Genomic DNA, 12,368 nt, shown 5'->3' on the forward strand with positions numbered 1-12,368 from the left:
TTTTACAGAAGTAATCACTGGTTTTCTATTAATGGAAAAAATTATTTTTATTAATGGAGGAAATTTAAATATATAATGAATATTCATGCAACTGTAAATAAACGTTTATGAAATTTTAAAACATGTGCATCTCATATTTTAAAATTGTTCGCTACATAGAGAAAAATTCATATAGTCCGTCCTCGCCAAATTGTGGTGCATATATTTGTTTTCCAAAGTCCAACTCAATGAGTTATAGTAAAATAAGAACATTTACAATACTGAATACATAGCATACAAAAATATATTTCATGACAAATCCTTTGGTACTGTAATTGTCGATAGTTTTTATATGAATTTGGTCTATGTTTGCAAAGTTTGGCTTTTCATAAAACTTATCTGCATTATTATTTGGCAAGAAAATTCCCCACAAAAAAACTTGGCTAGAAAGAAAGTATATTAATCTTTTCAAAGACCGAAAATCCATCTCTGCACCCGAGCTCATCTGCACCCGCGCTAACGAAAAAAAATCAAAAAATGCTAGAAAAATTAAAAAAAATCCTTTTTTCTGTGGTAAACAATTTGATGCATGAGGTATACGCTCCAATTTTCAAATTATTTGAACATCTGAGAAGCTCTCAAAAAAATGGGGGTCTGTAAAAATGTTTACTGTTCATGTACTGTTTTGACCCGATTTGTCTTTTTTGCTGAGAGCTGCTTAGCTGTCCAAATGACTTGAAATGTGGAGAGGGCCTCACGCATCAAATTTTCTACCGCACAAAAAAATTGTGAAATTTTTTGATTACTGTTTGAATTTGTTACGATTTTTTTTCTAACCAGGTGCAGGGCACCGAAACGCCCTACTCAAGCTTTGAAGACAGGTTTTCACGTAATTTTGGAATTTTTTTTACATATTTTATCTTAAAAAACAAAAATGAAAAGGTAAATGGGAGAATATTGAGAACCACAGAGAAGAAAGAACACGGGACAAATGGAAAAAGAAAAAACAAAAACATTTTGCACCGATGAGGCGCTTCTTTCTTCCGCAATGGGTGATATATAGGAATCGGGAGCGCAGCGCATACGATAGTGCACTGTCTGGAGTTTTCTCCTAACATTGAAAAATAAAAGTTTTCTCCTAAAATAATCGAGCATGGCTAGCTCCTGCCAAATGTCGAAAGAGAAGTGTATATCTTCACTATGTATACAAGTGTTACGATTGATAGTAGTTCTCTGTGCCCACGTCATGCCAAATGTAAAAGGAGAAGTTTATATCTCATTATTATGTATACAACTATAAGTAGGATTGATAGTAATTCTCCATGCCTTTGCATTAGAAAGTGGGAATTCGATCGTTACACAATATGTGGATGCATGCATGATTTGCTGCTGCTCGTACATAAAATACACATTTCAAGTGCTGGTATTTATATTGGCCATTGGTTCTGTGGCCTTATTCATTCATCAGGTGTCGTGCTGGCGAGCGCTGCCGACTATTAGGTAGTAGCTCGTCATTCAATCACGAGTTCACCCTGGAGCAGCTAAGCCTGATCTGCCCTTGCGTCCCCGTCTTCGGCGCGATGTTGCCCATCTTGATCATGGCCGTCGTGAACGCGCTGCTGAACGCCGCCGGGTTGGACGCGAAGTTCCGGACGGTGTTGTCGGTGGTGTCGTTGTTGAACAGCACCTGGTCCGAGTGCAGGAGCCCCTTCTGTGACATGAGGTTGGTGTAGTAGGCGTTGTCGAACGTGTTGGCCGTGGTCGTGTCCAGGTTCGCCAGGCTGCCGTCACCGTTGGACCGGGGGCAGTTGGCCCGGAGAGATGTGGCGAAGGTCGTGTCGATGTTAGTCTCGTTGTAGATCCTGTCCTTGAAGGTCCCGCACTGCGCCTGGCCGATGGTGTGCGCGCCGGAGAGGGCCACCATGTCGACCGTAAGGAGGCCCTTGTTGCTGAATGCCAGCTCAAGATCTGACCGGCTAGATGTAGGGCCTGGGAGGTCGCTGTTTGCCGCCGCCTCGTTTGCATCTATGGAATCCCTTCTTCCCAGAGGGACTGTCCATGATGGCCCTCCGAGCTGCACGCGAAGGATACGAAGCAAACGGTTAACGATGGCATCCAATCGATGATGTACACGATCGTAAGATGATATTCTTACGGCGACGACGGAGTCACGGGCAGCGACGGTGAGGATGTCGGCGCAGGAGACGGTCTGGGCGCAGATGGCCTCGATCTGTGTCTTGATGCTGTCGATGACGCCGAAACCCCGCAGTGACCCGTTGTTCGGGATAGCGTTTTGTTCCATGCCAGACAGCAGAACAGACGCGTCACAGCCCTGCACATCACATGCTTATAGTGTTTAGTAAGCAAAACCTATACAAAACAGGGTACGTGACGGCTATCGGGCTATGCATGCATGTGGCCAACTTACTTGGACGAAGCAGTCGTGGAAGTGCAGCCGGAGCAGCGACGCGCCCATCCGAGGGTCGCTGCTCACGGCGGCCATGACGCCGCTCTTGATGGTGGCCAGGGCCCTGGGGCACGACGTGTCGTAGAACGTCGGCGACAGCTGCGCCGACGCCACCGTGGCCAGAGCCACGAGCACCACCAGTGAAATGCAAGAAGCAGAGGCGGCCATGGTTAGCTAGCTAGCTGCCTGCACTTCTTTAGTGGTGGAGTGGTGGTGGCTTAGTGGCTTGTGCAAGAGAGTAGTGCATCGCCTGCATATTTATAGCCAAAGATTAGCTCACGTGCACCTGCAGATCGATCCCGGTCAGCTCATCCAAAATTTATGTCCCATTAGTCCAACGTTAGTCTCTGACTCCTGTTCGATCGGGTATACCGCGAGCTTCCTGCTTGAGCGATCTCTCTTGGCGTATTCAAGGCAGCTTCCAGCTTGAGCCGCTACCGCCAACACCAATACCTGAATTTTCCTTGCAACAGGGCCAACTTGAGCGATCTCTCTTGGCGTTTATCACGCAAAAATCGGCAAAACATGGAACGATCTCTCTTTTTTCATCATTTCCATGCTAGCGGGCGCCTGGAGCCATGTGTGCGTGGACACCAACCATTTGGCCTTACGTACGAATAGTGGTGGGGAGTCGGCGTTGTTCCAAGGCGATTCACGCTCGTTTTGACCGGTGCGCAGTCATCTTGCGCTCCCATCGCCTTTGACCAACACGAGACAATTCGGCAGCTGAGACAGTACTGAGAGATAAGCCTGGCTTCTCAAACGCACGGTGGGAATGATGAGGCAGAACTGAGGCCGCACAGCCGCAGGCCAGCACCGACGGACGTTTAGGCCGGCCGTAACGTGGCCCGATCTGTAGGCCAGATGCATTTTCTTAGGCTTCCTTGCCTCCGAAGAATTGCTGGTTAGATTTGAGTTTCTGAAGCATGGGCAGGATGAACAACGGAAGTTGAGGCGGCATCACCGTGTGTATTTTTTTTCCCAGAAACTATAACTACAATTGGTCGAACATTGCTTGTTAAGTCGGTTGTTTCCTCCCAAGCGGTGTACTCCATCACACCTCTCATCGTCCAACCGAGCACCCTCCAAAACCTCAACAGAATTGAGCGGGATTTTCTTTGGTCTGGCTCTGACAAGACGACAGGTGCTGAAAGTAAGGTCAACTGGAAGATTGTATGCTATCCCAATGAGTACAGTGGCCTTGTCGTCCTCAACATTGCCAAATTTACGAGAGCTCTGGGCCTTTGTTGGCCGTGGTATGAATGGAAAGAGCCTAACAAGCTGTGGGTGGGGCTTGGAAATCCATGCACCTAGTAGGACCTAGATTTTTTATATGCTTCCACCACTATCATTGTGGGCAATGGCGCGAAGACACCATTTTGGGACTCCCCATGGCTCCTTGGCCATAGGCCTAAGGGCATTGCGCCGCTCATTCTTGAAGCCTTGAGAAAGAAGAATTGGAAGGTGCGCGAAGCCCTTAAAGATAACGCTTAGATCCTCAAGATCAAACGAAACAGTATCATCTCTGCTGCCCACATTTGGCAGTTTTTTACTATTTGGATGCTTGTGCATGAGTTCCCTCTTGATGAACTTGTGGAGGATGACATTCGCTGGAAGCACTCGAATGATGGAATATATTCGGCATCCACCGCATATAAAAGCACAATTTCTTGGGATTACTCTTTACCCAATGGATCGCATGATATGGAAGGTTTGGGCTCCACCAAAAGTCAAGTTCTTTTCTTGGCTCGCGATCCAAGATCGGATTTGGACGGCCAATTGCTTGGAGAAGATGGGATGGGCAAACCATGGGCTTTGCCCACTGTGCAAGAGAGAGCAGGAAGCCAGACCGCATCTTTTCTACAAATGTCGCTTCTCCTTCGACTCTGGCGTTTGGTCCTTGAGAAATTTGGCCTTCCTCACGATGACACTTTGACTTGGCACAACGAGGACTCGATGTTGGCTTTGGTGAGACAAGAGGACAGATGCTAGAACCGCGAATAGACGTGCGAGGACGTCCCTAACCATGCTTGTCTAATGGACCCTCTAGAATGAGAGGAATGCTAGGGCCTCCTGACACAAGAGTGCGCCGCCCCCATCTTTGTTGCGCTTAATTGTTGATGAGGCTAGAATTTGTGTTACCACGGGTGCTAAACACCTAGGGCTTATTGTGTTGAGTGAGTAATTGTCAGGACATGATATCGAGTTACTTGTAAACCTCTAACTTCTCCTTATTTAATAGATGAGGCAAATCTTATGCCGCCGTTTCAAAAGTAATAATAATAGGGTTACAATCGGCTACCACGAGAACCATGTACTACAATCGGGGATATGGTGCAACAAACATGAGGCGTACCATGGGATCTACCATAATTAGTTAGGGGCAACCCTTGTCTGTTCATGACTAATCTCCTAAGGATAAACACATGACCTTTAAGGAGCTTTCTGATATCAAACAACATGTAACCATACATGCATCTTGTAAGACGATGTGGTTTCTTTTAAAAGAAATCGGAGAGGTGACTCTCTTTATTAAAAAAAACATACATGCGTCGATCAAAGCTAGACTTAGCTGACAATATCAAGAGTAACGGACCAGTCCGACTGAATATGAAGGTGTCATTGGACCACTGTAAAGCTGAGAGCTAAGCTTTCCATAAGCACACTAATTTCAGCCTCTAATGCGTCATTTCAATTGAGTAGATATCGACAAGATGCAAATATAGTCCAGCCTGTTGGGTTCCGCAATAACTGCCTGTATAACAAATAACTAAATTCGTACTCAAGATATTCATTAAAGCTAATTCCACAGACCCAAGCATGCGTGTACAGAGACAACTCCTATAATAGCCAAGCCCTGTTAGACTGTAGGGTTGCCCATGCCTAAGTCTATCTACTTGTAGTTGGGTTCTCTATACGACCATCAACACTGTTTTGGTCTAACTTAACCTTCTCAACTCGCATAGAGGAAGGCCGAGGTAAAGACAGTGTTTGCCTCGTGAAAGCACACGATGTCGAGGATCGGCTGCAAGTGGCAGGAGATGGCGGTGGAGGGTGAGGAGATGAGGCACGTAGGGTCGGGAAAGTATCCGGTGCTCCCAGCCTTGGAGTACTCCCGGTACTCCAATGTCAATAAACATTTTTTTAATATTTCAAAAAATTCCGAAAAAAATTATGAATGTTCATAATGAATGTGACTACAAGCCCGAAAAGTTTCAGGTCCAAACTCGGATCACACATTGAGAAACAAAAATGTGAAATCTAGGATGAATAGTGTAAAGAAGAGACAAAAGCAACATTGATACTATTCAAATCTGTATTTTTCTTTTTTTTTCTCAATGTACATTTCGATGTTGGACCTAAATATTTTATGGGATGTAGTGACATTCCTTGTGAACATTCTCATTTTTTTCTGAAATTTTTTGAAACAGCACTGGATACTTTCCCACGTAGGGTCTTCTTAATACCAGGTGCTCTAGGATGCCTTAGTTTTGTAAAAGGCAATTGTAAGAATGGGTATATACGACAATCATGCAATACGTCGACGTATATATGCGAGAGTGGGATAACGATGTTTATTAAGTAGTTACACGCGTGCAGAACTACTAATTGGGTGTGTCGCCGACCCTTGATGGGTGGTATATCATAATGTAGCCTCCGGTATAGATTGAGAGTGTCGAGAGAAACAAAAGATGAATATGGGGAAAATGGAAAATAAAGAATCAAGAAAAACAAAAGAAGGAAAATAATAGAAAAGGAACAAGAAAAAACAGGAAAAGATGGAAACAAATATGGGGGAAATGCGTCGCGTGTATTGGACAGGGCCAGCAACACAAGTGGAGCTATGCCATCTCCCGCAGTGGGTGGCTTACAAGATTGAGTAATGGTACATGTACGTACGAGCTCGTGTTTATGAAGATTAAATACAAGATTTGTTGGAAGCTTATGATTGTTAGAATTGTGTCGAATATTATTGTACAAGGTAGATTACAGTTGGACTTGGTTTTGGACTATGTGTAGACAGAATAGGAGTTGTGTCCTAATAGGACACTTGTATCCTATGCCTCTCATATATATCGGGGGTAGACACACGATGTAACCTATGCCAACATAATAGCACGGACACGCGGGGGAGCCGGCGGCGTGTGCCGGCGCCCGGGCGGCCGGGGTGCGGTATTGTAGCGGTGTCATGGAAAGGAGCGCCCGTAGTCATGCCCCGGGGGTGTAGCCATATCAGTGAACCTCGTTAACAAATCTCGGTGTCGTGCTGGTGTGATTTCTTGATCCTCGATAGATCAATGGAACGACTCGGATTTATTCTAACCAGTGGTATTATGAGCTATGGTTGCGAAGAGGCTGTTTGATTGATCTAGAGAAGGGCGACGAAGGACGTCTGATAACTCGGCCATGGTGATCGGAACAGTTTTCGATGGACGTGAGAATTGTCGCAGGAAAAGCAATCGGAAGTGGCATGCAAAGAACGCGAGCAAGCAGCCGGCGCGGGTTTCTCTACCTGATCGAAGTCGTATGGTGAGGCGGAGGCCAAGGCAGGCAGATGGGAGCAGCAGGAGTCCGCCTGCAGCGGCGACATCAAGCTGCTAGATCGGGCGTGCGGGGCAGGGCAGCAAGGCGTGCAACAGATCGGATCGAGATGCGGCGGCGTAATGCTAGGGCAGCGATGCAGGTGCATGCGCAACCAAAGCAGGAGACGGTGCTAGCGGGCCAAGGCGCAGGCAAGTTTCCAGGCGCATAGACGTGCGCGCGCTGAGGCCAAGGCTTGGCAGGAGCCAGCGGCAGGGGTACGTGGCAGTACGTCGGTACGTGAGGCTAGGAATTGGAGCTGGCTCTTTGACGTGTGGCACGCGAGGCAACATGTGCATGCAAAGCTGGAGCTGCGTGTGAGATTTGTTTGGATTAAAAAAAGAGCACGAGTGTCTAGGCTTCACAATTGAGATACGAGTTTGTGTTTGTGTACGTGGGCAGCTAGGAGATGGATTTTTTTTTTCAAGTCTTTGTTGCTAGAGGTACATGGAGAGCACACGCAAATTGTGACGAGGAAAGATAATTGTGCAAAGAATTCTTGGGGTCAGGTTTGCATGAAAGTTTTTTTCTGTCAAGTTTGCGAAGAGGGCTCGAAGAGTGTGTGAAGACGAGGACAGTGTGTCGTGCGGATCATGCATACACAGGGCGTCAAGCAAGACACGAAGATGTGCGGGCGGACACGACGCAGGGTGGAGTATGGTTGCAGTTGGATAGTTTCGGCTGGGTCAGATTGGACTGTCTGACGGATCGACAGGAAGACGGCGGTGATTTCGGCGACGACGACATAGGAGCGTGATGCCGATGGTGGCCGACTTCTGGGGCGTGGAAATACGTGGTGCAGGTCTGAGGGCTTGTGCGGCTTCGACAAGACTATGGCGCAGGGTTGATTCAAGGAAGTGTACACATGAGAGCTTGAAGTCGACAGGGCGCGGGGTAGCACGGCCAGCTACATGGAGTCATATTGAAGGTGGAGCTGGAGTCTAACGTAAGACTTCAATCTGTGCTGATGGAGGGGCTACGGTGTAAGATATCGGAGAATCGAAGCCTATTTCAGTGGGATAACGAGAGACACGTGGATCGGATTGGGGCCCAATGGTCTGATGGAGACGTGATACTTGGCATCGGTCGGTGATGATCGGTGGTTCTCTGCAGTGGGGGTTGAGGCAGTGTGGGCTAGCTACCCGGGAGACTCGACCAGGACAGCAGAGGCTTGACGCGGTGATAGCGGCGAGGCGTGCGGTAAGCACGGGACACAGCGACAGACCAAGGCACTAATGGTGAGACGTGTGGTCAGACAAAGTGTGCAGGGGGTGCTGAAGCAGTGTTGACGAGTACCGCATTCAAGTTGGTGACTGGGTCTATCGGTGCTAGTTGATGGACAGGAGTTGACCATGGAGAATCTGAGAAAGTGGCGGAAAGTCTGGATTTGTCAAAACAGAGAGAGTACATGGCCGTAGATTCTGTGGTGTTCGGTGCACATGGCAAAGTGCGGATGACAATACAGATGGAGGCGGAGTGCTATAGTTGTGGGACATGTCAGAAACTATCTGGGGAAAAGGGTGAGACAACTGTGAATTTGACTCAAAGTGACATAGGGCGACGGTGAAATTCCTTCAAGTTTCAGACAGACGGTCATGAAAGAGCGGTGATGTTGAGTTCAGGTAACTCTTATATGTGACACCTAATATGTGAGTTGTTCATTTTCACGCAGATTAATGATCAGTGTGTGATGGCGTTGAGCGGATACTCCGAAAGTTGGGAGCACAAAGTAGAGTAACGAGAAACTTAATTTTTGCTCGAGTGTTGACTGTGATGAAGACGAGAAGGGACTACAGTTGCAGGTGGAGTCACATGGAGTCTGGAAGTAGCAGCGGTGCTCATGGCGTATCTCAAGTCCAATGTACATGAAGGTTCGACGTATGAATGAATTCAAGGTGGTGGAGAATATTCGCCAAGGTGGAGTTTGTTAGAATTGTGTCGAATATTATTGTACAAGGTAGGTTACAGTTGGACTTGGTTTTGGACTGTGTGTAGACAGAATAGGAGTTGTGTCCTAATAGAACACTTGTATCCTAGGCCTCTCATATATACCGGGGATAGACACGATGTAACCTATGCCAACATAATAGCACGGGCACGCGGGGGAGCCGGGGCGTGTGCCGGCGCCCGGGCGGCCGGGGTGCGGTATTGTAGCGGTGTCATGGAGAGGAGCGCCCGTAGTCATGCCCCGGGAATGTAGCCATATCGGTGAATCTCGTTAACAAATCTCGGTGTCGTGCTGGTGTGATTTCTTGATCCTCGATAGATCGACGGAACGACTCGGATTTATTCTAACAACGATTAGGGATGAACCCCACTCTGAATTTTCGGGTGGGGGCAGGGATTGTTATCAACGAAGGGGCACCATTCTCCTCGTAATAAGGTTGTTAGGCTTGAGATCCTCTGCAGTACCATACGATTTTATAGTGCGGATGACATATGGGTCCAGGTCTCACATGGCAGTGACTGTACTACATCGTATAGTACCGTAGAGGATCCTAACCCCTCTTAACAACCCGGTACGTTACTCTTAGCTAGGGGATGAATTTTGGGGGGGGGGGGGGGGGGGGGGGGGGGGGGGGGGGGGGGGGGGGGGGGGGGGGGGGGGGAGGGATAACAGCCCCGAATTAGTAGGAACCGGGATGAGCACCACTCTTAAATTCATGCCGGGTGGGGTTATTAACGAAGGGGCACCACTCTACCGTAACAACCCTGCACGTCTAGGATTATCGTATAGGAATCGGGGAACGTGTAATACATAGTTGTTCGTGTGCTCCAATTTTTTCTTAACATCGAGTAGAAAAAGTTTTCACATGACATAATCGAGCATGTACACTCTTCTTGTGAAATTTTGCGTGAAGTACCTACTTCATGCCAAATTTCACAAGAGTGTACATCTTCACTCCGTGTACAAGTGTAATTAAGTAGGATCGACAGTTTTTTTTTTTTGAGAAAGATCCATGCCTTTGCATTCCGTGTGCTCCATTTTTCTCCTAACATTGAAAAAGAGTTTTCTCGTAAAATTATAGAGCACGGGTCACTTCATGCCAAAATGTCACAAGACAAGTGTACATCTTCATTCCGTGTACAAGTGTAGAGGGTTGATAGTAATTCACCTTGCCTTTGCATTAGAAATTGAGGATTCAACCGTCGTCACATATGTAGAATTGTAGATGCATGCATGATTCGCTGCTGCACATACTTTGAATTTGAAATACATGTTTCAAGTGCTGGTATGATAATCGGTACTGGCCACTGCTTCTGGGGCTTATTCGTCGACGTATCGTTCTGGCGAGCTGCCGACGTGTAGCCGTAGGTCAATCACGAGTTCACCTTGGAGCAGCTGAGCCTGATCTGGCCCTGCGTCCCGGTGAGCGGCGCGATGTTTCCCATCTTGATCATGGCCGTCGTGAAGGCGCTGCTGAAGGCCGCCGCGTTGGACGCAAAGTTGCGGACGGTGTTGTCGGTGGTGTCGTTGTTGAAGAGCACCTGGTCCGAGTGCAGGAGCCCTTTCTGTGACAGGAGGTTGGTGTAGTAGGCGTTGTCGAACGCGTTGGGCGTCGTCGTGTCCAGGTTCGCCAGGTTGGTGTTGCCGCCGGACTGGGGGCAGTTGGCCTTGAGAGATGTCGCGAAGACAGTGTTGATGTTGGTGTCACCGCCGTAGATCCGAGTCCGAAAGTTGGAGCACTGGGCCTTCCCGATGGTGTGCGCGCCTGAGAGCGCGACCATGTCGACCGTGTTAAGGTTCTTCTTGAGGAACGCGGCCTCGAGCTGTGACCGGCTAGAGCTCGGGCCAGGGAGGTCACTGTTCGCCAGCGAGGCACTTGCGGTGGTGGAGTCCCGTCTCCCCAGCGGGACAGTCCACGATGGCCCTCCAAGCTGTATGTGAAAGATAGCAGACCAAGTAGGAAATTAAGTATGTACTAAATCAGCGACAATTTATATGAATCGGAGGGGATATATGTTCTATCCTTCAGGTAGCATCGATCATGTAAATGAGTGTAGTACTAAGATGTTCTTACGGCGACAACGGAGTCGCGGGCGGCGACGGTGAGGATGTCGGCGCAGGAGACGGTCTGCTTGCATATACTCTCCAGCTGGGTCTTGATGTTGTCGATGACGCCGAAGCCCCTCAGCGACCCCACGTTCGGACCCGCGTTTTGTTCCATGCCAGCCAGAAGAACAGATGCGTCACAGCCCTGTAGCCAACATAAACGTATTAGTTCAGAATATAAATTTTGTTAAATCCAGGCAGTTCAAGAAAGTTGGTTAAGGGAAAAAGAGCTGATATATTATGTGAAACTTGCTTGGACAAAGCAGTCGTGGAAGTGCAGCCTGAGCAGGGACGCGCCCATGCGGGGATCGCTGCTCACGGCGGCCGCCACGCCGCTCTTGATGGCGGCCAGAGCCCTGGGGCACGACGTGTCGTAGAACGTCGACGACAGCTGCCCGGACGCCGCCGTGGCCAGAGCCACGAGCACCACCAGAGAAATGCAAGAGGCAGAACCCATGGCCATGGTTGGCTACCTAGCTACAAGTCCAGAGCTATGCGTTGCGTGCTACCAGCTGCACTTGTTATCGGCTGTGGCTGTGGCTGTGGCAAGATAATGCAGTATTTCATGCATATTTATAGGAAAAATTTAGCTCACGTGCAGCTGCACATCAGTCCCCGTCTCCCAGTTGGGAGAAAGTATCCAAATTTTATGTCTGATTAGTCTAGCTAGCAAGCATCCATAACAGATGGTCGATTGGTCTATGATGGCTGACGATCGACGTCGACCCGGCATCCACGATCTGCCCAGCCCCGTCGTGTGGCCAGCTAGATGTTGGATAGGGGATACGGATACGGACAAAGCCGCCGATTTTTTAGAAGGGTCAGACGCTTGCATCCAAGTGTGGCAACCTCCAGCTTAAGTGCTTAAATCGCTACGGCCAACACCTGCCCTGCATTTTTTTTCCGGCAATAGGGCGTAACATGTATTCGAATAATTTCCCGTGATCTGCCTTGGCCTTATCATGTATCCGTTAGGTGCCCGTGGGAGAAAGAAACATATATCTTCGAATCAATATAATGCCATATAACATCTCGTAATAATGTTCATTTTTTTTATATAGCTTACCACTCTTGCCAAGTGGTTCATCTCATAATAATGGAGTAATATATTCTTCATCATTTTTTTAGGTACAGGTGTGATCGTGAACCTGCTTTGAGGGAATATAATATGTTAGGTTTTGAATTGTAAATAAACTTAACATGCTTTTTTTTGTCAAGCGACTCCGGCCCGGCAAACCAGTGTTATTGCGTCATAGGCTCGTAGCCCCGCTACACGAGCATTTCGTT

General features: G+C 48.0%; 2 protein-coding genes across 2 annotated transcripts; both read right to left on the bottom strand.

The window, feature by feature from the left end:
• Positions 1 to 1,285: 1,285 nt before the first annotated feature.
• LOC125535662 (peroxidase 1-like) lies at positions 1,286 to 2,686 on the bottom strand. Its single transcript, XM_048698732.1, has 3 exons — positions 2,408 to 2,686; positions 2,135 to 2,311; positions 1,286 to 2,053 (listed from the first exon to the last, which is right to left on the bottom strand). Exons 1-3 carry the CDS (start codon positions 2,612 to 2,614, stop codon positions 1,499 to 1,501), a joined length of 939 nt encoding a protein of 312 aa, XP_048554689.1. The 5' UTR covers positions 2,615 to 2,686; the 3' UTR covers positions 1,286 to 1,498.
• A 7,442-nt stretch (positions 2,687 to 10,128) lies between these two features.
• On the bottom strand, positions 10,129 to 11,622 carry LOC125535663 (peroxidase). The gene is made up of 3 exons (XM_048698733.1): positions 11,335 to 11,622; positions 11,050 to 11,226; positions 10,129 to 10,906 (listed from the first exon to the last, which is right to left on the bottom strand). Exons 1-3 carry the CDS (start codon positions 11,542 to 11,544, stop codon positions 10,349 to 10,351), a joined length of 945 nt encoding a protein of 314 aa, XP_048554690.1. The 5' UTR covers positions 11,545 to 11,622; the 3' UTR covers positions 10,129 to 10,348.
• Positions 11,623 to 12,368: the final 746 nt, after the last annotated feature.

The sequence above is a fragment of the Triticum urartu genome, chromosome 2, assembly GCF_003073215.2.
Source record: "Triticum urartu cultivar G1812 chromosome 2, Tu2.1, whole genome shotgun sequence".
Classification (NCBI taxonomy): domain Eukaryota; kingdom Viridiplantae; phylum Streptophyta; class Magnoliopsida; order Poales; family Poaceae; genus Triticum; species Triticum urartu.